The 24,748-nt window shown below is 43.0% G+C and overlaps 1 protein-coding gene across 2 annotated transcripts in view; it reads left to right on the top strand.

Moving 5' to 3' along the window:
- POPDC1 (popeye domain cAMP effector 1) overlaps positions 1–10,964 on the top strand; it is a 38,416-nt gene extending 27,452 nt beyond the window's left edge. For both annotated transcript variants that reach the window (XM_014859491.3, XM_044757386.2), the window contains exon 9: positions 7,096–10,964. In XM_014859491.3, the coding sequence (XP_014714977.2) occupies positions 7,096–7,220 (125 nt within the window). In that variant the 3' untranslated portion in view covers positions 7,221–10,964. The remainder of the gene's footprint in view (positions 1–7,095) is intronic.
- Positions 10,965–24,748: the final 13,784 nt, after the last annotated feature.

Here is a 24,748-nt window from a genome sequence, read left to right as displayed (position 1 = left end):
AAAAAAAAGTCTTAAGATATAAATAGGCAAAGGCAGGAAAAGGGATGATGATCTTTTCTAGCAAAGAAGCCATTAAATTCTTCCTCGTCCCCATTCATCAAAAATTATATAATCTAATTAAAATTCTAAACCTCTGTAAGATTTTTAATTACTTGCTAAAGCAGTTGGCCAGATGGCTAAACATAATAAAAATAAGAACACTTTGAAAGGAATGAAGAAAATATCATCAAAGTTAACAGACGAGAGGAAAAAAAATTTACATTATATTGGATAGTTTACGAAAATGTTGCTCCCTTTTAAGAAGTGTGTTTCCTAAGCAGAGAGAAAAGTCACTTGATGAACTTCATATTACGGTGCTAGACTTACTGAAGATCCAACTTGACGTCACTTATTCATTCTCTGGAACAAGTGTGACTTTCACTCTGGATTTAAGAACAACAAATATGTCTGTTTACTTTTACTTGCCCGAAGAGGCCCTTAGGCCCTCATGTAATTAGAAGCATACTGAAATAGAAATAAGCTTAATAAGGACAGAATTCTGTCAAGGGGAATCTCTCTTACCTGATTTTTCACTAAGAATTTTGACTAATTCTTACTGGTCTGTGTATGAAAAGGCTTCCTATGGTTCTTTAACTCTGGACGTTAGGAAGACAGAGAAAGGTCTGGTGGGGCAGTCTCCATGGAGGCCCATGGCTAGTTTGCACTTGTAGGCAATGACCCTCAAGGATGCACAGTGGGTCTTTTTTTTTGTTGGTTTTTTTTTTTTTTTTTGGTGAAGAAGATTGGTCTTGAGCTAACATCTCTTGCCAGTCATCCTCTTTTTTTTTTTCCTCTCCAAAGCCCCAGTACATAGTTGTATATCATAGTTGTAAGTCATTCTAGTTCTTCTATGTGGGACACCACCACAGCATGGTTTGTGAGTGGCATGTAGGTCCATACCCAGGATCTGAACCGGCAAACCCTGGGCCACCAAAGCGGAGCACATGAACGTAACCACTCGGCCACGGGGCTGGCCCCTGGGCAGTGGGTCTTAATAGTAAGCTTCTGTCCTCTTCAGCGAGGATCTGCTACTAACCGCTGTCTGAGCAGTCTGCTGAGGAGAGCCTCTGCTTCCCAGACCCAAATCCCCTGTGGGTGTCCACGGTGTTGTCACCCGCTGTGATCTGGCACAAGTGGAGGTGTCCACTGTTGCTTCAGGGCTCTTACTTCCGAGTCTGTCTGCTGCGTTTGCTCAAGCCTGTGTTTCTGAGCGTGAGTTTTCCTTTCTTACTCTCGGGCCTGCTGCCTGGTGCCACAGTTCTCTCGCTCACCTGAACACACTGAATATGGTGTACAGCTCAGCGTAAACTCTGCTCCACTAGCTGTGCCTTCCATGCGTTGATATCTCTGGAAGGGATGTGTAAGTCTTTTCAGGAGGAGATTTTTTTTTGCCACCTGGTGTAATATGAAGCATCCTGCACGCGACAGTAACTCTTGACATAACCGTTTAACAATTTCACACCTGATGAGTCTGCATTGCGGTTCAGTCTGAGACTCTTGTTTTACATACCTTTTTTTTTTCTTTTTGAGGAAGATTAGCCCTGAGCTAACATCTGCCACCAATCCTCCTCTTTTTGCTGAGGAAGACCAGCCCTGAGCTAACATCCATGCCCAACTTCCTCTACTTGATATGTGGGACGCCTACCACAGCATGGCTTGATAAGCGGCGCCATGTTTGCACCCAGGATCTGAACTGGTGAACCCCGGGCGGCCGAAGTGGAACGTGCAAACGTAACCGCTGCGCCACCAGGCCGGCCCCTTTACCGGCTTTTGTAGTAAACTGTGTTAATTAGCGGCCAGAGCCAATTGGAAGGTGATTATAGCTAATAGCAAAAAAAAAAAAAAGGCTAATTATCTCTTCTTGATTATAATAAATACCGAAGGATGTAGTTAACCGCTTCTGTCTCCCAACTGTAAAAGTGGTTTTAATAGAAGAAGGGTAAAAATCAGTTTTCTGGAAAATTTATGGATATGGAATTATTTGCCCCTCTAGAATGTGGAATAAATGAAGAGTAAAGGATTATACAGAGGTCGTGAACCTCATCATAATGTCCTCGGGGGGCCAAAGTAATTGGAAAAAGCACTTAACTAAAGATGAGCTCACTTTCTCCCCTCTCCTCTCCTCGTGCTCTCACATCTAGGCAAGGTCTTTGGCCTTCTGGGCAAATTTCTTGTGGTGCATCGGTGCATAAAATGGATGAAAAACCAGGCCAATTGTAGAAAGAATTAATTTCAACTTGCGTAATGTAAGCTACTGTCCTTGAAGCAGAATATTCTCTCTCTCTCTTTTTTTGGTTAACACTCCAAATTGGGTTTGGATTTATTAGTGGACAAAGAAATGATTTCCAGCACTGTGGTGTTGGCCTCTGGGCCTTTGCACTGAACCAGCAGGTCTCCTGCTGAGGTTGGACGACACCAGGTCTAGGGCCAGGTGAGCTCCTTGCTCCTCGAAGCCTGCCTTTCTCCTGACCGTGACGGTGGCAGATGCCCAGGAAGGGCCAGGTGACATCATCCGTGGCCCTCGGTGGTGCAGGAGGCCCAGGCTAACTGAGGTTGGTCCAGAGTGGGCCCTCTCTGTGACTCTGAGTCCTGCTGAGCTGCCACTCAGTGTCTGGCAGTTACACGTCAGGCTGCGTTCCTGTTGCCTTGTGGTGCATCTGCCGGGTGGAGAAGGAGCAACAAGTCTTTGTTACTGTGGGAACTGGGAGCTGAGGGCTCCAGCTCAGCCACAGAGCCTGAAACGAAAGTGAGTCTGGTATTCTCGGTGTGCAAGGAACTTGAGCAGACAAATTCAGTCTTGCTGGCTGTTAAGGCCGCCTGGTTTATCCTGCCCGGATGTGTTTCTCATTCCTTCACTCCCGGTGAGAAAGGCCTTCACCATAGCAGCCGCCACTCTGCCTTCTCTCACGGGCTGCCCAGATGGTCTTTGCTTTAACTTCCGAGTAGCAAGTAGAAATAATAGTATGGGTGTGGTAAGGACGGATTGCTCCAATTCGACTTTATTTCCTCAACATTTAACCCAGCGTCTAGCACCTAGTAGTCACTCTGGGGTTCTTTTTGCTGATTGGATGAAAACTTTGTAGAAGGTGAGGGTACTGATGAACGTCATTGGTGTTGACTTGTGGGAACAGTACTCTTGCCCATGCTGTAAGCACCATTGAGTCAGTCAATTATCAGGGGACGTGATTCAGAATATAGTGATTACAGTACTTTTTCAGAGTGAGGTTTTACCACAACCGAGACCTGCCTGCAGTTGAGGAATGCTGATGGTGTCCTCTATAGGGGGCGGGGCTTGACCCGGCAGAAGGAAAATGTGATGGTTTCCCAAGTCCTCAGGATCAGCTTTCTGGAGGCACCATGTGGCGTTTCAGAGGAGAGATTTTTTTCATCTACTAAGTAATTCTCCAGGACTTGGCGGTATGGGGTACTTCTGAGAGGCAGCAGGAGAGAAGAGGCTGTGGTGCCTGCCCTCCAGATGCTTATTAGCATCTGGATGCAATAAGGGAGAGATGCAAGTACCTGTGACCACAGTGTGATGCAGAACGTGGAAGGGCTTAGTCATTTAGAAGAGAGCAGAATCTGCCCACAGAAGGAGTTAGGCAAGACAACGAATGAAGGAGACGGGGTTGGGACTCCACCTTGAGGAGTGGATAGGAATTTAGGGGGTAGGGATGGGAGTGGAGAGACCATTCCAGGTGGAGGGAAATGCAAGAGGAGAAGAGGAGGAGGATGGGTTGGACTTGGGGAGCGGTGAGTTTGCCAGAGCTTGGACTACAAGGGGAACGAGGCCCGACCTGGAGACCCCTGAATGCCACCCCAGGAATGTGATGGCTCTCGCCTTCCTATCTTTTAATGTTATGTGGTAAGCACTACAACTCTTCCTTTCCTGGACAAATATAGTGGGAACAGAATACATTCACAGAGAAGCTGCAAGTTCTTGGAAAGTTTTCTCTGGGTCATTTCCATTTGTGCTGGGTCCTCTCTTCATTCTCTCTCAATGCAAAAATGCAGTGACTGGTGAGGTAGTTGAGAGGCTCAGATAACATTTTGGCCCCTATGGATGCTATAGAATGTCACCCCTGGTTTGATAGATAGGCTTCAAAACTGGAGATCAATTAGTCCCACTTCCCCAGTCAAAATAAACTGGGCGTGTTCCTCTTCTGTGTGTTAAACAATTAGGTCTGAATGCTCTCCATTATTGGTTTGATTTAATGCGCTTAGATGTGCCATCTTGTTCTTTGTTCTAAGAGTTTATTTCTGATTGCAAATGCTCAGCCTAAGTTAACATTTCAGGAGACTCAATCATAACTTGAGGCTAGAAATTTGATGGAAGCCATGGCTGTTTTTTTTTTTTTTTTTTTTTTAAAAAAGACAATTTTGCTGCACTCAGGACGGTTTAGATTAAGGAACACAAACCCCTATTCAAACACAAGTCCCATTTCCTTTATTTGCCATTCCTCTGGGCGATGATGACTTTTAACAAGTTTTCTAATTATTTAGGCCATTGCCTTCCAAAGACGATATTAATTAACTCATTTTATTGAATCAGAGTGATTGTGACATCCTAGGTGCCAATCTAAGAACTTTACACCTGTGAAGTCATTTAATCCTCTTAACAACCATATGAAGTAGATAGTATTAGTATTGTTCCTCTTTCACAGATGGGGCAGTTGAGGCTCAGAAAAGTGAAGTAACTTGCTCAAGGTCACACAGATAGTATCCATTGCATTTGAGTAGACATTCGAATTAGACGTTGTGTTTGGTGTGTTTGATGTCACCTGTGCGGAAAAGGATCAAAAGACCTTGTCTGAGAGGGTCTGCCGTGCTGTGCTCTGTGGCGGAATCGTCTTCTTGGGCCATTTTAATAGAGGCTTACTTTCTACGGTTTATGTCAGTAGTTGTCTTTCAAGAAACTCAGTATTTTAATTGACTGTTTGAAAGTGAACAGTTTCCGTGGATGTACAACAAGCACATATACCAACGTCCAGCCCTGCTGAATTATGATCTTTTTATGTCGGAAGATGTGGCTGTTGGTAGTGGCATTTCCCCAGAAGTATGGTAGTAACTATACAGTTAACAACATATGACATTTAGTGGCATTCTCTGTGTGCCTGGCACCCTGCTAATCACATCACATGATTATTTTATTTAATCCTCCCAACAACCCCATGAGGCAGTCCTGTGAAAATCTCCCTTCTACAGGTGTGGAAACTGAGGCCCAAAGAGGTTTGGTAATGGAGGGCAGGTCACACAGCTGGGAAGCAGCAGAGCAGGGATGTGACCCCTGGAAGTGTTTCCTGAGCCGCCAGTCTTGACCGCTGTGTCTGCAGCTTCCCCCGTGCGGTGTGACAGACCGCTGGCCCCTGCCCTCCCTCCTGTTCCCTGCAGCGTGCTCTCAGGGCGGCCAGCCCTGTTGTGCTACTGCCTCTTGCCAGGGATTCACAGCTGATCTGGATCAGTTTCCTGTAGCCGTTCTGCTTTGTGTCTTAATAGGATCCCTCTCCTCTCCTTCTCTGTATTGCAAGTATTTGAAGAGTCGGATTTCACTGACTCTTCTTCTATCATCGACCCTTACACCCAGCCTGAGTTCAGCATTTGCTGGCTGACTGAACGCCACTCCGCCCTGCTGGAGGGCAACAAGAAGACAGCACAGGTGTGCATGGAGCAGATGGAGCCCCGACCATGTGGATCCTGACATTGAATGTGGGAACTGTGTGGAGGGGAGTTTATGTTTATGCTGTCTCGTGAGCTGCTCACTAGGTGTCTTGAGAAGTCTCTGCACCTATTTATGATAACTTCCACTCTTAGTTTTAGGCAGTATTTTTCTCTACATCAAGCATAGCGTCCATTGTATGGTAGATGCTCAATAAGCATTTGGTGAATGCATTATTGAATGAGGGGCTGAATGAATGAATCATTTATTGCTTGGTTCCTTTGGTATAATGGCGTCCTAAAAGGCCCTGGGGATGCTCCTGCCCCTGCTGCTACTTGGGATTGTATTTCCTCCACCTGGCTCCTCCCTCCTTTGTGTGGGGCCTCTCCCCATCTCCCCCTGCCACCTCTCCTCTTCTCTCCCTCCTCCCTTCTCCCATATCAGTCCAGGAGCGGCTGGACAGGTGGTGGCAAGCACTGTTCTTTTAGGTGGTGCTACAGATGATGTTAGATTCTATAGTTTTAGAATAGAACTATTCTTTAAGGAAATTAAGGAGTTAAATAATCGGCTTTCGAGGGCTTCAAATCACCATGTATGATATGAACATAGGAACATGCATTCTGAGTCCTAAACAGACTGTAGGGCAGCCCACTGGGAACTGTGTGTGTTTGAGAAGCTCATATCACACAAGCTCATGCAGCGGAATCCGTTCCACGTCTGTTCTCACGACTGAGAACCACTTCTTGAACTGGTTGCTTTATTGAAATGCTGGATTGAAAATACGTTACCAGCTATAGATTCTTGGAGAGTTTTATTTTCCAGTTGGAGTTTATAATTACTACATCACGCCAATGTCAACACAAATAATCCATAATCAATCTATAAATCAAAATTGGGGTGAGTTTACCATGAGCCCACCCTAAGGACCATATAGTCCAGAGAGTACCTTCAGGAAGGAAGAGGAAGCTCTCCAAAGAAGTGGGGTCTGCAGAGAGGTTATATACAGTCTTGGAACAAAGAGCATACATCACATATGATAGGAACTCAGCAGGTCGATGGTCACCAGGTCAGTGGTCACAAGGTGAACACAGCAGGTCAGTAGTTAATCCTTAGTTTCTAGGAAGAGATGCTTAGCCTTAAGGAAATGGCATATGGGGGGAAGCTGCATCCCTATTTTTAAGAGCATCAGTCTTGTCTTTGGGACGTTGTAAAAGTTTAAAGCAGATGTACAATGCGTGCCCAAGAGTCCACGTCTTTTGGAAAAAACAAGGTCAGGCCAAATTATTTTTAAACCAAATGGCTTCCTCGTAAACTCCAGTATGTCCTCTTGGTTGTCATTTATTCATCACCGGTGTCAGGGCAGGCTGTACATTACGTGGTTGTCCTTTCTGTGTCTTTGACAGATGTGTCATCCCCACACCAGCGAGCCTCCGCCAAGATGAAACCAATAGAAGAAGGGGTGGAAGATGACGACGAGGTCTTTGAACCCGTGTCTCCAAATGCGTTTAAAGGCCATCAGTTGCCTTGATCAGAGAGAGGAGTCAAGTTACCAAGATGGAAATTGTCTTGAAGAGATCCTGAAAAATACCAGCACTTTTTCACAGCTTTTCGGTTACTCTGTTTTAGTGCATCCAGACGGGTGGAGTCTGAGGGCAGGAAAGTGAGGAGGATTTGAAAATGGGAAGGGTATTTTAGCTCTCCTGTTTATTGATCAGCTTTTTAAGTAATTGTTTTACTGAGCCTTCTGACTAAACCTACTTCTATTCTGAGATATATATTTTCACAGTATTTTCTAGATATATTATCATTTTAACTTTAAAAACTCTTAGTGCTCTGTCGCTGCAAATGCTTTCACTTATTTTTCTGAGTTGTGGTTCATTTTCCTCACAGACGATTTTTTTCTCCACCATGGCAATGGGTTGTCCATTGGATAGTTTTAACAAACAATGTAAGTTTGACATTGAGGTTGAAGTAACAAAAAGCGGGCTTTCTTCCGTTGATTTTTTGGATGGAAAAGTTTAAAGAAAGATGTGATTCAGCTGGAGTATATTTTTCCTCCCAGGCCAGACGCATTAATTACTCCTCCAAATCACCTTATTTCTTTGCACATTGTGTAGACAGCTTGATGATGAGCCAAACTCATACGGCTTTGCTCACATTACCCTCGTATTATGCTATTTATAAACTGGTCTGAAACATAAGGCTGGAAAGCTAACAGAGGGAAACAGTTCTGAGTTCAGTGTCGACGTTTAGCAAAACTCAGCTTACGTGTGATTTGGAGCCACCTTGCCCACACACTCTAGGGTGAGGAACACTTGGAGTAGGGAAGATAGGAGAGTCAAGTGGCCAAGCAACTGTCACAGAATGACATGACTGTCAGAGCAGCTTCATCCTTCAGTTGGTGTTCTGAAGTTTCAGATTGTACCCCCAGAGCCATCGATGTCTCTTTAAAATGTGTGCCAGTACCCGGTGCCAGAGCTGTGAATGTGAAGACAGCTGTGGGGGCAGACAGTTCGCCACAGGCCATGCCATGGCCACCCAACCTAGATATTGCTGTGAGGGCCCTGGTTCCAGATCTCTGTTTTCTATTAGAATCATGTTTCAGGAAACGGTGGTATTTGGGAAATGAGAAGTTTGCTTAAACCCCCAGTCAGTCTGGCCCGTGTGACTGTGGCACTCCACGGGGTGAAGCCCATTGATTGGCTGTGCTACGCCGTGCCCCACTGATGTTTATTTTGTTCCATCCACTAGAACCGACTTTGAGTTAGTCCCCTCTTATATTAAATAGCTGAGAGAAGTTCCAAATGAAATTATTTCCAGGTGAACTGAGCCAAAAGCAGCATCTCTTGTCAAGAGGTGATTTCTGTTTAGAGAAGGTAAATAAGCTACTCTAGCGTTACCCCATATTCCTAAAGCCATTTTTTTAGCTAATTTTTTTGGTAATTTCACTTGAGTTAAATTTACACAGTGGATTACTCATTGAGAAGCCGTAGACTGGGAGTCCAGCTCTTAACGTCTTTATCAAATATTGGCTTGTTAACAGCACAGTGGAAAAGCTGATTTCACTTTCCTATGATAGTGGGCTCTTCAGTTTGTAAATTAGAAATTTGTTTTGGGGAAATGAAGCAAAGGTAAATGACTGAGGCTTGGCTTTAAGATTGTCGAGCTCTATTAGGTTGAACTCTCTCTGTGCCTGGGATCATGTGTGTCGTGACAATGTAATGGTGTTAATACTGCCGTCCTTTAGCTATGGGAGTAAAGTCACACATGCAGAAGACTAATTTATGAAATCACTCTCTAGAGTAATTAGATATTACATCCTTCCCTGAGCAGAAAGTAAGTGTAGATGCTGCAGAGGCCGCGTTTTTAATATTCTCTGCATCCACAGAACCTTGGGGTCTCCATCCCGTGACCCATCTTCAGGTTTGTCTCACTTTGTGAGCCTCAGACAGCAGAGAGGGTCAACTGTGATGATCATCCTGGATGTGTTTGGAGGTTATTTTCTGTAGTGCTGGGAGCAAACATTTTGAAAAGCACACTGCTATAATTAGATGATATAAAGTCACTTACGGTTTTTATTAAAATATGTGTGTGCGTGTGCACATGAGCGTCACAGTCACTGATAACAAAGATTGTAACCTCAAGATCAGGAATCTTAAAAGAGCCACTTAGCCTGAATGGGAAACATGAAACTATTTTTAAATACACACCTCGAAGGAAGACAATGAGATTCAGAGAAAAGAAGCCACAAGCCGCTGAGTAGCCCTCCCACATAGAGTTGACAGCAAAGAAGCAGATAGGAAAATAGAAAAGAGTTTTAAGTGTCAGATCTCCTATGGATGACTTTAAATTCATTTATACAAATGAACAAGTGTATCTTTGTATAAGGCACAAATACACAGACAAAAACCATGTTTGCTGCCAAAGCCGCCATAAGATGCTTCCTGTGTTTTTGGCACTCACTCAGCTGTGTGACCAAGCTTTAGAAAATGGTCTGCAAAAATCATTCTATATATAACCCCAAATCTACTAGGTTTAAATGTAATGATATCAAGTCCATTGTATGAATCTAGAGTCTAACATTTATACCAGAAAGTTTATGTCATTTGTAATATTTTGAAAGCCCTCATAAATATTTATATTTGTGAAGTAATAGCACAGACATTATATAGATTCTCGGTGAGGTTTATATATTGTAAATGGGTAATAATGGGTGCTATATTCATGATTTTTCAGTTACCATCCTTGGCTTTCTGGGATCTTTTCTGTTTCTCCCTGTGGTTCAGTCTCACTTTAATCACGGGACACCTTCGTGCTTTGCTCTCAGCAGTGTGTGCACTAGGAGACCCGCTCCGTGTCTGGTTCTCCTTCCACGTGTCTGAAGCTTTTCTGATTTTATAACTTGCAGCTGCTGATTCCTGCCTCCTGGGTCCTATCATGGCCCCAAAGACAAAGTCCTTTGGAGGGTGGAAAAATCTTTGGGGAGAGTTGATGTAATCTACACATTCTGCCCTGTCCCCCATGCACCCAGGTAATGTCTCCACCCTCCAGTGAAGATTGTCGTGTTGGGTGCGGTGGTGCCCAGCTGAGCACCTGGGCATGCGGGTCTGTCCCGACCTCGCAACTCCGTGCCCTCCTCCTTACAGACCCCAGGGTGCAGCTCCAAGGGTTCACTGTAATTTTTTTTCATCCATTTCCTTGGTCATTTCTAAAGCTGCTCTGCAGAAACCTCTGACCTTGCCATGCCTCACTTTCCCCTCCCTTCTCTCTTTCCAACTCCAGTTTCCCAACCTCTTTTTCTAATTATCCCAAACTAAAGTTATTAGAAATTCCCACCTGCTTGATTCAAATTCCCAAGGATTTGAAAGGATAGGATTCTGTGCAGGAAACTCGAGGTTTCAGCATAATCACAGCTTTGGTTCTGCTCACAGGACAGCACATTTTCTCACTGATGGTAGCCATGCTTTGATTGTCACAGAACCCCAAATACCTGTGTATAACCACATATTGTGTCGTCTGAGACCTCCTTTTGAGTATACTATTGACAGGTTTTTGTTATACTTGCAACCTAGTTTTAAAGTACACAAGGATTTTATGAATGCCTTATACAGACACATTATTTATAGGAAACTCATTCTTTCTGTTTTTAGGTACCATTTACATGGATAACATTTACTTTATAATAAATTTACGTCTTGTCTGAATAGAGCCTTATGGTTTAAACTATCTTCATATATTGTCATTTGATCAAATAAATTTCTTACTTAGAAAATGTGTATTTTTTTTATTTCATTCCTCTTACAGGTAGTTGATTTCTTCAGTGACCCTCAGAGGTTGTGGGAATTGCTCTGGTTTAGGTGGTCTGAGCAGACCTGCAGAAGGGGTGCTTTTAATCAGTTCCACTTAATTTCAAAAGTCTGCCATCTTGGCTGCCTTTGGCCATGAAAAGAGAGGGCCACGAGGCAGTGTAGACTGTTGACTGGATGTGGCAATGGAGAAGGCTTGAGAGCTTCACTGTGGGGATGTATAGACTTCAACTTTTTCTCCCACCTTATTTGAACATTCCCTTCTAGTTTCATAAAGTTCAACAACACAAGGAGTCACATGAAGGAGGCCAAAAATCTCCCCTGGGTCTATTCTGTGGTGGGCAAGAGGGACCAGTCTTTCTATTCTTGGAGAAACCACGTTTTCTTCCATCATCTATCCTAGCTATTGGGATGGTAACTTGTCAGCCCATCTCTTGGCCCTTAGTAAAGGTCCTTGGCACCTAACTTGCCACAATCAGCCCCAAGACTAGACCCAAAAGGAAGGGACATTTTATACTACCATAAAAGGAATTAATTCTGTTGCTCAATAAGCCTTGTCACCTAAGCCTGGGTTCTGAGCCCTGAACTTCTTGCTTTGGGACACCTTCCTCTGATGTAAGCCTAGCTGTGGGACCTAACGGTTTCCATCTATGGCCACTTGGGGGCTTTCTGTGGGCAGATACGACTACAGCCCACTGTAAGTTAAGTGTCCCTTGCTGAGTTTTGTTGTAGTATCAAGAATATTCACAATTATCTCTAAAGGCTATTAAAATACTCCTCTCTCTTCCACCTACATATCTGTGTGAGGCCAGATTTTCTTCCTATACTTGAACCAAAACAATGCAGAGGAAGATGTGAAAATCCAGCTCTGTCTTCTCTTAAGCCAGACTTTTAAAAGATTTGCAAAAGTGTAGAGCAATGCCACTACTCTGGCTGATTTTTTGGCTTTGTAAAATAGCTATTTTCCAAGAAAAGTGTTCATTACTTTAACATGTAACAAAAGTAATGAATATTGCCATTCTCGAAGCGCCTCCACTGCTGGCGTCTGTGGCTGCCCCCTGGTTCCCACAGCAGCAGAGCCCCGACTGGTTTCTCTATCTCTAGCCTCGCCTTTTCCAACCCACCTTTGTGCTACTATCAGAGTAATCTGAAAATTTGCAAACAGAGATGAAGACCTTCTGATGGGGCCTCCTTACCTGCAGAGGAAAGCCCACATTTTTAGCAGGGCCACCAAGGCCCTTCCATGTCCGGTCTCTCCTCCCCCTGTACCCCAGCCAGGGCGGGGACTGCTCACCCTTCTCTGAGCTCATCACAGGCCAGCCCATCTGCCTGAAATGCCTGCTCAGCCGCCTCCAGCGGTGCCCCAGGATAAACTCTACACCTCCCAGTTGAAGTGTCACACCCTCTGTGAGTCAGTTCCTCCCCACTTCCCACGGGTTCACCCCGCAGTGTGACCGGTTGTATGCTGTGTCACGGCCACGGCAGGGGTGTTTGTTCAGGTTCTCCCAGTCCCTTCAGATCATTGTGGAATTTGACAAAGCGCTTTCCCTTCACCACTCAGTATCTGAACACTACAGCACCGTGAGGGTGGCAGGACAGGCACTAGCATCCCCGCTTTGATGGGAGGGAAGTGTAGAAAGGCTGAGGCACTGGTCCAAGGTGACGCGGGCGGCAAATGAACAACCCAAACCCCAATGTGTGCTTGGTCTGGGCACTTCCCTCGTCCCACCTTACAACTGCGGAAAACCTATTTCTTTCCACCCGTGCTCTTACTCTACTCATCAGCCTGGTTCTCTTTCCACTTTGGGGCCATTTTCACAGTTCCAACATCATCTGTACCAGCTTGCTCCATCCCTGGATCCTAGACGTTAGACGCTACATTAATATTTCCCTGCTGTTTACGAGGGGCAAAGGTATCACACTGACCATCAAGATCTCCCAGCCTCCTTCATCCTGTCATGAGAGGACTCACCTCTCTCCAGCTTTCAGCTGAGCTTTCTGTTTTTCTACTCCTATTTGCTTGTTACACTGTGGTACTTAACGTCGCCGGGCCAGCTCCCAGGACCTGCTCCCAGGAGAACGAAGGACCGTGACTCAGGACTTTATGCTCTGATTCCTTGCATGACAGGCCAACAGAACCAAGTGTGGTTTGAACTTAAGCTAAACTACCTCACACCTGAGTGAATGGAAGTCCCACAACTATAAAAACGGCTCTTATAGGAAAGGAGCCTTGAGGGGAAAACGATTATAGCCACTCCTTGATATTTACCTGCAAATGATGAAAACTTACAGAGCTGTGCACGCCTGTTGGTGCTTACACATTAATATGCCATTTGTGCAGAATCTGACTGAGGAGAAACACGTGGTCCTTTGAAGAAGCTCAGACAGGGAACGAACCTCTGGTCCGACCTCCGACAAGCCAGCGACACTGCACATCAAACAGAACCACTGGATATTCTTCATCTGCTCTGAATTCACTTCTCTTAAAATCGCTTCTGTTATCTTGGGGACCCAGCCAACCTTTTTCAATGTGCTTCTCACCATTTTTGTTGTTCTCATCTGATCTCTTTTAACTCTTCTACTTATTAGGATTGATATGTTTTGCTAGTAAGAATAATAACAATATAATGCTATATAGTAATCCTAGCTATCTATTGAGCTTTATCTATTTATCTGGTTAAATATACTATTTACCAGAGATTGTTACAGCCATTTAAAATACTTGATTTAGTATTTTCATAACAATCTTGGAAGAGAGTTACTACAATCACCGCTTTACAGATGTAGAAACTGGAGCTCAAAGAAATCGACTTGGCCAAGACAGCCCAGCTAGGAAAAGGGCCAAGATTCCATCCCACCTCTCTCAGCCCACAGGGTCTGTTCACAGTCCTCCAGTCCTCTTAGAGAGTAAGTGTGCAGCTACCAGCTTCTTCTCAGCTTCTTGCCTTAGGTTATCGAGGAGTTTCCATGCTGAAGTTAAAAAATATAATACTTTGTAATTTTTGTACATTTATTTATATAGGGAGGCATTTTTTTCTGAAAAAAATTAAAATCTGACGTTGACTTTTAAAGTAGTGCATAAATACGGGGTCTGAGTTACGTGATGCCGCAAGCAGATTTATCTGTGTCGTCCACCTTGACCTCCCTCTTAGCTCAAGGCAGCTCAAAGCCCAGGCCTGAAGGAGGCGGAGTCCTTCTCCTTGGACATGGCTTTGAGGTCAGACAAATGCGGTTCTGCACACTGGCCCCAACCATGTGATCTTGGGCAGGCTGTTTAAGCTTTTAAAGCCGCCGTGTCCTCACACGTATGCTAGAACCTTTCCAAATACGTCCATAGTTGGCGCTCAGTAAATATTTGTTCTCATCCCCTTTCTCTTTTTCCTTTGGTTGCCAAGTCGAGTCCTTAAGGCTTCTGGAATCTTGGCAACCACAGTCCTTATAGAGAGCCAGAGGGTCGGTGCCAGCAGGACCTGAGGGACAGGCAGCCAGGGATGGTTGCCACGGCCCCTCCTGCTCACAGCAGAAATGACTGAAGGAGCCCAGTGCTCACAGGACACAGTCCCTCTGGACCTGTTGGGCTGGGGCAGAGAGAGGAGCCACTCCTGGCTTCAACAAACAGCCCCAGAAAGCAGTAGGCAGGAGAAGGAAGCTGTGGGCCCCTCTGCAGTGGCCGGTGGGTGGAAAACAGTGGCGCTAGGTTAAATGATGCTCTCCTTGAGGTGAAGAGAAGGAAGAACATGTTAAGCTGTGGTCAACATTGAACACTTTAGTTTGAACTAACATCTTGCTTATCTCCCCATGGTGACCACTGGAGAGCTGTGAGCAGGTGGCACGCATATGCGTGGAACACACGATGGCTAAGTTTTGACAGGAGGAAGAATGGAGAGAAGTTTCTCTAGACCCCAGAGAGAGCAGTGGAGGGAGCAATTCTCAAAAACTCAGGAGACTGTGTTCCTGACAGGATTTGATTGTTAAAGAATGCTAAGACCCTGGGCATGTCACAGCACCTATTTGAGTCTAAGTTTCAACCGTAAAATGAAGGTAGACCAGATGAGGACTCTTCCAGCTCTGGTGTCGATAATTCCAAGTGTGCACCCTTCTTACAGCCTGACGTGGTGTCTCCTTGCTCCACGTGTCCCTCATCATCCAACTGAGTCACGACTTTTTTTTTCTGGTTGAGGATGATTTGGCGGTTAGGCAAAGTCTCAGCGGCTGCCCCACTTCTGGCTGGCCTTCCTATCCAGGGCCGTCTCATCTTGCCCTGTCCTTCATAAATGCTGTGTTGGTTTGAGTTCGTGCTGCATGATCGTTGTCAACACTCAGAGCTGTACTAGCTCCTTTCCTCAGCAAGCATTCAATGTTTCCTTTTAAACTATTAAAGGGTTTCTCAAAAGTTCTCATCAAAGGAGTCACCTTGCTGAAAAACCCCTTTTAGCCCTTCTGGAATGTTTGCATCCAGAGGGGACAGAATTCTCAAATTTCAGAGCAGGTAGAGTATGTAAATTTCAACTAGCCCAGAAGTTCTCAAACTCAAGCAGGATCAGAATCACGTGAAGGCTCCTTAAAACCCGGCTTGCTGGGCCCCACCCCCGGAGTATGATACGATACCTCTGGGGTAGGGCCCAGAAAGCTGCATTGCTAATAAATTCCCAGATAACGTTGATGCTGCCATTAAGGGGACTACACTTTGAGGTCCCCTTAACTAGCCCAGCCCTCTTATTAGCAGGAGAGGATACTATGGCTGGGAAAATTGAGCCCAGGAGAAACTAGAACCCATTTATTCTCATTCACAACCAATGACTTTCAATCAAAAGCAAATTGTATGTTTTTTTTGGCTCCAGGCCAATCGTTCTCAACCTTTTTATAAGAGTCACTTACGGCATCAGTGACTCCAGGAGCTCATAGATAACTGTCTCAATACACCTGGAACAGCGATTCTTGACCCTGCTGCACACGGCGTCAGAGAGTCTGATGTCATGCATCTGAGCGTCAGGATTCTGAAAAGGCCCCCAGATGATTCAGATGGGTAGTAAATGTGACGCTCTGGTCTGGAGGCAAGTCCAGAAACCTTCCCTTGTCCAGGCATCCCAGGTGATTTGGGTTTACCTGTGGGCTGGTCCAGACTTCACAGGTGATGCTTTCCTGGTCTTGCTTCCTGCTTTAGGAAATACAAAGAAGCAGGAGGCGCTGGCCTGTGGCCGAGTGGTTAAGTTTGTGCGCTCTGCTTTGGTGGCCCAGGGTGTCACCGGTTTGGATCCTGGGCGCGGACATGGCACCGCTCATCAAGCCATGCTGAGGAGGTATTCTACACAGCACAACTAGAAGGACCCACAACTAGAATATACAGCTATGTACTGGGGGACTTTGGGGAGAAGAAGGGAACAAAAAAAGACTGGCAGCAGATGTTAGCTCAGGGCCAGTCTTAAAAAACAAAAAGAAGCAGGAGTGTCATTGTGGGGTTTGAAAAGTGAATAGCAGCAGAGGGCAGCATAGATGAAAACATTCAGTCCAAAGCAAATGTAGGCAATCTTGTTGGTGTGTGGGGTTTTTTTCTGTATACATCAATACCTATTTTTGGAAAATTGATTCTTTTTTAAAATTCAGATATAATTGACATACGGCATTATATTAGTTTCAGGCGTACAACATAATGATTTGATATAGGTACATATTGCAAAATGATCACCAAAATAAGTCTGGTTGGTTAACATCCATCACCTCAGATAGTTACAAGCTTCTTTTCTTGTGATGAGAACTTATAAGAACTACTCTCTTAGCAACTTTCAAATATGCAATACAGTGTTATTAACTGTGGTCACCATGTTGTACGTTACATCCCCAGGACTTATTTATTTCATAGCTGGAAGTCTGTATCTTTTGAGCACTGTTGGTGTGTGATTTCGATCTTTCCAACTCCCTTAGTCACTTTCTTTGACTCTGTGTAGCCTCCTAAGTAACAAAGTCAGAAAAAAGCTTACTGCCTGGTTCTGGTGTCTGGGAGAAGAGAATAATTAGGATTCCGAGGTGTCTTTTCTAGCTCCAAGCCCGATTATGTGACCCGAGCAGTTAATGTCATCTCCTGGAGCCTGATTGTATATTTCTCGGTAGTATGGTAATGTTAATATCTGCCATCTTTACTTTAGAAGGGTTTCGTGAAAACCAAATGTCAAAGCACCATGTGAACTATAAAGCACTATAAAAGTGAAGGCTATTATTATATTAACCAGTGACGCATGATGGAAGCTTAAGATGAAAGAAATATCTCTTCACTAAATTGTACCTGGAAACTCTCTTGGAAATGGCGTCTAATTTGTCCTTGATTCTAGGTGCACACGTGCAAATCCCAAACCTAGAACACCTGGGTGTGATCATGTGGCTATTTTAACAAGATATAGTTTCTTCTCAGCTAGTGGGACTACACACAGACCTACAGAGAAATCTAAGTGAGAAGAACAACATCAAAGTTTTGAGTAATAAAATCCCAAACAAAAATTTTAGAAGTTTTGTATTTCTTACATTTTGAAAGGTGGATGAGATTTTTATGGGGTGGTGATGCAGGATGAGTATTTAACACAATATGGGTGTTTACAGTTTTGAAGTTCCTTATTACAAGAAGACCTAGCAATACTTGGATAAAATACTCTGCTTATTGACAAGTTACCGGCATCAACATCCAGATCTTCAGCATCGCGAACTCCACATCAACAACTTCTGTCTTCTGCATAAAAGCCCGTAAAGTCATTATTTAAAATGACACATTTTCCAGGCAGAAATTTTCCTGGGTAAGTTTATCAGTCATATGAAATATTCAGAAATTCAAACAGAAGACATGAGGTGAGGTAAAATATAATTCTATTGTTTCAGAGAGTGAGTGATGAGTGCCCTCTGGTGGTATCATGCAGTAACTGAAATGCATCATACGTCATCTTCAGTCACAGGATTATGAAACTCCAGTTCTTCGACAGTTTCTTAAAAATCAGATTTACATCTTAGCCACAACTTCCAAAGACCCATTCTACAATGGACTACATTAGGGCACACAATTTAGATTGTGTTATGTTATTTAGGTTATTTTTTACAGAAGCCCTACAGAAAATTTTAGTAGAGACAGTGTTCCATTAATAAATATTTTTTAATTAAAAAGAAGCACTGTAGGTTCTTAATATGGCACTTCCAATGACATCTCTTAAAGAACTGACCTTGTATCACAGTTTTGTTTTGTTTTTTTACCTCTTTTTTTATTTCAGTACTGTTGGATTATAACATATTATATAACTTTCAGATGTACATCCTAATATATTTCAAATTCTGTGTAGATTACATCATGTTCGCCACCCAAAGACTAATTACAAGCCATCACCACACACGTGTGCCTAATCATTGCTTTCACCCTCCCCTGTCCGTGCTTCCCCTCTGGTAACCACCAATCCAATCTCTGTCTCTATACGTTTGTTGTAGTTTTTATCTTTTACTTTTGAGTGAGATCATATGGTATTTGACTTTCTTGCTCTGACTTATTTCACTCAGCATAATACACTCAAGGTCCAGCCATGTTGTCACAAATGGCTGGATTTTATCATTTCTTATGGCTGAGTAGTATTCCATTGTGTACATATACCACATCATCTTTATCCATTTGTCCCTTGATGGGCACCTAGGTTGCTTCCAGGTCTTGGTTATTATGAATAATACTGAGATGAACATAGGGGTGCATGTATCTTTATGCATTTGCGTTTTCAAATTCTTTGGATGAATACCCAGCAGTGGGATAGTTGCATCATATAGTAGGTCTATCCTTAATTTTCTGAGGAAACTCCATACTGTTTTCCATAGTGGCTGCACCAGTTTGCACTCCCACTAGCAGTGTAAGTGGCTCACAGGTTTTATTGCTTATTGGTTTTGTTTTTGGGTGGGGCTGGGGATTGTGTTGGAATGTTTAGGCATTGTCATGGGGTTCCAAAGGAACTTGTTGCATCTCCTCTGACAGGTTTTGGGAATAACCATTTGGGAGGTTCCAGCGTGATCCTAGATGAGGACAAAATATTGAGCCAAATGACGTTCCAGTGTCCCTTCTAATTGTTTCGTTCTATGTTAGATTTTCCTGGGCAGTCTGATACGTCTCCCCTTTAATGCTTTGCAGTATTAATAAACAAAAGGAAAACACAAACCTAAGGAAGTGGATTGAGTGCTGGCACACCTCCAGAATGCTTCAACAGCAGCTTCTCACATTTTCCAAATTTTCTATTTTCCAAGTTTTCTACCATGAGAAAGTTTATTATTGTCATAATTAGATTTTATTATTTTTTTAAAGATTTTATTTTTTCCTTTTTCTCCCCAAAGCCCCCCGGTACATAGTTGTATATTCTTCGTTGTGGGTCCTTCTAGTTGTGGCATGTGGGACGCTGCCTCAGCGTGGTTCGATGAGCAGTGCCATGTCCACGCCCAGGATTCGAACCAACGAAACACTGGGTCGCCTGCAGCGGAGTGCGCGAACTTAACCACTCAGCCACGGGGCCAGCCCCTGTCATAATTAGATTTTATTATTATTGCTTTAAATGGATTGCTTTGGTTGAGTGGCAGAAGCAAGTTTCACACAAGACTAGCTAAACTAACACCTGGACTAGCTAATGAAAATTATTTGTACAGAATTAATTTCACAAAAAAATGAGAGAATTTGAGGAGCCAACGCGATGATAACTGTAATGGCTTGACTATGTGGCATGATGATCTAAATGAAAGAAGTGATAGGGGCCGGCCCCATGGCCAAGTGGTTGGGTTTGCACTCTGCTTCAGCAGCCCAGGGTTTCACCCATTCGTATCCTGGGTGTGGACCTGATGCCACTCATCAAGCCATGCGTCCCATGTGCCACAGCTTGAGGGACCCGCGGCTAGGGTATACAGCTGTGTCTTGGGGGACTTTGGGGAGAAGAAGGAAAAATAAAATCTTTAAATAAAAAAAAAGAAAGAAAGAAGTGATAAACACAACTTGAAATATGCTATGACAGTAGCGAAGCCACACTTCCAGAGGAAAATACGGAAAATCAGGAAGAAAGGACCACATGTCAATAATACGTCTGTTTGAACCAAGTCAGATGTAAATATGGTTTGATTCTTAGGTTCAAACTTTTCTCTCCTTGCTCTCTGACTTTGCAGCATTGCTGCTGCTATAACACTTAGCTGTCAGTCCAGTTTTCTTGACAAAAGAGCAGAACAAACCATGTCATTTGGGGTGTAAGCAAAAACCCCAAGGTTGGAATTGGTACTTCAAAGAATTTTACAAACTGGAGTTGGCAGATAGCTACAGACGTTAAGCAGCTCAGAAGTTAAACAGAAATGGAGGCCCTGGAACTTCAGAAAGCAGCTCACATCTTCAAGAAACTTTGATTAATTTTAGAAACAAAGTACATATGCACGTGTATCCTAAAGACAGGAAACTTTTGTGTGTGTATGTGTGAGGAAGATTGGCCCTGAGCTGACATCTGTGCCACTCCTCCTCTCTTTTATGTGGGACACTGCCACAGCATGGCTTGATGAGTGGTGCTAGGTCTGTGCCCAGGATCCAAACCTGCAAACCCCAGGCGGTGGAAGTGGAGCATGTGAACTTAACTACTATGCCACCGGGCTGTCCCAATAGGAAACTTTTTCAGTGTAAATACTGAGTTAAGAAACATGCCTGACATGCAGTGTCAGAAACATTCACCATTTTCTAGGGTCCTAAAACCACTTCAGTAAGTGTGTGTGTGTGTGTGAGAGAGAGAGAGAAAGAGAGAGGGAGAGAGGATTAGAAAAGGCAACATGCTGATTTCTAAACTGAGGATAATAGAAATTATATTTGAGTAACAGTAAAAGCTTTTCTTTTAAATTTCAACTGTTTCTAGAAAGCAAAGCAGACAAGAGACCCATAGAAAGAGTTTTTGAGAGAAGAAAAAATCAATTTCATGAAAATAACAAGAAAACAGGAGCAGGATCTATCACGAAATGGTAGATTGTCACATAAGCAATTTTTTGATTATCAGCCTCACAGGCAAAAGCTTCATACGAAGGCTCTTACAAAAAGTTTACACGAGGCACAAACAGGGGTCAGTAGTGCAACCACAGGGCTCTGTGTACACACAAAGAAAGCCTGGGATTCTTGGGCTTCCTATCATCTGAATGGGCCTTAAATTTGTTGTTTATTACCAAAAAGAAAGGAAACATTAACGACAGAAGTATATTGGACTCCCTATATTATAGTTGTCAAATTCTCCCCTCTAGGGGCCAGCCGGGTGGCGCATCGGTTAAGTGTGCACGTTCTGCTTCAGCGGCCCGGGGTTCAGTGGTTTGGATCCTGGGTGCGGACATGGCACTGCTTGGCACACCATGCTGTGGCAGGCATCCCACATATAAAGTGGAGGAAGATGGGCATGGATGTTAGCTCAGGGCCAGTCTTCCTCAGCAAAAAGAGGAGGCTTGGCAGCAGATGTTAGCTCAGGGCTAATCTTCCTCAAAAAAGAAAAAAAAAATTCTCCCCTCTATCATTTAAACACTACAACTTCTTTCTCCCAGTGTAGCTCTCTGCAGAGGATGAAAGTGGTGAACTATATTTCTCCAAATCAGCCTGTGGGTGCACCGGCATAATATGCTTGGGTGTTCCTAAACATTTATAAAAATTCAGATCACCCAAAGCCCCAGCTTTTCAGTGATGCTCTAGGGAGTTCCATTAAGATACCAAAATTAATTATCCTTGTGTCCCCCACAAAATGGCCACTTAGAGAGCAACCAAAAGAAGTGGCGAGAAGTCCCTTCCCTCGTGTTCTTTCATGAAAGTAGTTTCAGAGTTAGGCTATCTTCCAGAAACGTCCATGTCTCCAGTAGATCTATTCCCTCTGCCTTCAGACATGTGCTTGGTATCCTTAAGGAGCAACCAACAAGGTCGTGAGACGATGCTATTAAGATATAGAAGCAAAGGGATACTTTTCCCTGGCATTGGGATCGATCTAGCTTGTCTGTCTGTCCGTCCATCATTTTATTGTCAGATTCACTAGGTTTCAAATCCATGAGGTGTTGGGAAAGATATCCACCTTCAGGAATAAGAGGAAAGAGCAGAAGTCCAATCAATGCTACCATTTTAGCAAGACAGTTGGGAAGAAACTGTAATAATGTTGCAAAAACTTTGCTAAGGAAGTAACTTCATGATAATTATAGTAACTTTGTTAACACTTGTAGCTTTTCTACACCTTAGCAGATTATTCCTGATCTCTTAAGTATTTTTCCCATAGTGAATTTTTTTATAAAGCAATAAACAAAAAAACCAGTCAATTTTGTCCATCTTGAAAAATCCTTAACTCTTACCTTTCTAATTGCTGCATTTATCCTTCCTTTCACTCAATTTCAAACAAGTAGTATAGGCTGCGTTGCTATTTTTTAAACCTCTGCAATTTGGTTTCACCCATATTTCTCCATTAAAATTTTTCTATCAATCTGGATACTTTCTACTGACCTGCCTTCCTGTTTACTAATCTTTTGTTCTGTTGCTTTGAACCTGCTGTTAAACTTATCTGTGGATTCTTATTTTCAGTTATTATAATTTTTGATTCTAAAGCTTCTGTTTGACTTCTATATCTTCTCTACTTATTTCCTATAGTTATTTTTAAAGTCTTTGTATGAGAATTGCAGTATGAGTTATCTGTGTGTGTTTTTCTTTGTTTCCAGAAAATCAGTCTTGTTTATTAGCATGCTTTATACCTTTTTGATTGGATGCTGGATATTGTAAATGAAAATTTGTAAAGGCTCTGGGTAATGTTATCTTTTTCCAAGGAGGGTTGTTTTCTTTTGGTAGGTAGGTAGTGTACAAGCTGGTCACCTTGGTCCCATCCAGAGTTAACTGGAGGCTTAGTTAGGGCTGGTCTGTTTCAATTTTGCCCCTTCCCTAGCGCACAGCCTACCCTCTTAGGGCGTCACCCTTATTCCTAGGTTTAGGCCTATTGGGATCCAGACAAAAGCCCCGGTGTTTGCCAAGGCCCATCTCACTCTGAGGCTTCAAATACAATCTCTCTCTCTCCAGCACTAGATGGCCAAGGAAATCTGTTAACTCCTTCAGCCTCCCAGCCAGGGGCCGGACAAGGGTGACACGAGGAAGGCACCCAGGGCAAGGTACCACCCTGAAAGTGAGGGCCGCTTTAAATCTTATGCCCTAGGCACCTCTCTCTCCTCATTCTAGTTGTGGCCCTGCTCTCAACTGCTGTTTTTTGCTGAGTCTTAACATTCAGTCATTGATTTGAAAGGAATCTGTATTAAGATTTTGGGGGTTCCCTTCATGTGAGGCCTCATCTCTGGGGTTTGCCCCTCAATTTTCTGTTGTGCTGGCAGCTCTGAATTTCTGTTTTCTCAGCTCATTCAGAATTCCTGTTTGGGTTCCATCACCCTGTGGCCCCTCAGGGAACTGGAAGCTGGAGACCCCTCAAATTCTGGCTGCATTGGTTACCCTCCACTGCATTAAAAATATTGTTTTTTATACTTTGTCCCACTAATTTTGTCCCATCTCTTTACTGATTGTTTAAAGATGCATTGCTTTGTTTCGACTCTAATCTTTTGTTTATGCTGTTTCTTCTGTCTTGGATTCTCTTCCTTTACCCATCCAAACCAAACCATCCTTCCTGCCCCACTGAATCTCACTTCCTCCAACCACATATGCATTTATCAAAAATGTTGTTTTCGGACAATTTTTTATTGATGTGACAAAACATTATATGATGTTAACGGAAAAGTGTAAAGTTCCAAACCATAGATAATATAACCTAGTTTTATTTTTAAAATCTATCTAGATACAATTTACTGAAAAAAAGAGATCAGAAGAAAATTAATAAAAAATGTTAATGGTTATTTCTAGGTGATGAGATTACGTATTTTTAAAGTGTTCTCCATATTTGAAATTAATAAAAAATGTTATTGGTTATTTCCAGGTGATGGGGTTATGTATTATTTTAATTTTCTTTCAAGGTTCTTCATATTCTCTACAGTAAAGTACAATGCTGCTTTTCTAACAAAAAGCTACTCTTTTAAATAACAATTATCAATGAAAATAAACATGGTTGCAATGTTTATGTAATAACTTCATGACATTCATGAGAATGAAGGAAAAGTCTAAAATGGTTTCTCCACAATGGTCTGAATATTTTTGTTTCAGGCTACTTTTCCTGACCACGTGAAGTCCGTGTCTGGATTCACAAGTTTGCACATTCCATGCTGGCTAATGCAGGACGATTCCTAATGATGATAGGACCCATTTCCTTCTTCATTCATTCTGAATGAATGAACAAATCCAGACTGAATTTATTCAACATCGGTACCGTCAGTTCCATATTTATAATCACCGCTATCTGAGGATATCTTAAAACTACTTAATTTATGCTCAGATTGGCATAAATACTGCCTGAATAGCGTTTTATCCAGTCACTTAATTCAGCAATAACACAAATCATTAAAAAAAAATCTCCAAAACTCATCATAAATGCCAACGTTATATGTTTTATTTTTAATCAAGTAATTGCTTTAAACCTCAAAATATCCATAATTGACAGAGTAAGACTTTAGGCATGAAATGAGAATATAAAATTCATGGTCTGCAGAAAGGCAAACAGTACTTTAGTCCATCAAGACAACTGTACACGAGTGAAATGCCATTGCAGGCATCTACTCCTTCTTTGTCCTTTAAAAACATACAGTTCAAGTGTTTTTATTTTCACTTGTAAACAACATGAGTCAAAATGGA

The sequence above is a fragment of the Equus asinus genome, chromosome 24, assembly GCF_041296235.1.
Source record: "Equus asinus isolate D_3611 breed Donkey chromosome 24, EquAss-T2T_v2, whole genome shotgun sequence".
NCBI classification, from domain to species: Eukaryota; Metazoa; Chordata; class Mammalia; order Perissodactyla; family Equidae; genus Equus; species Equus asinus.
This window is presented reverse-complemented; position numbering and strand designations above follow the sequence as displayed.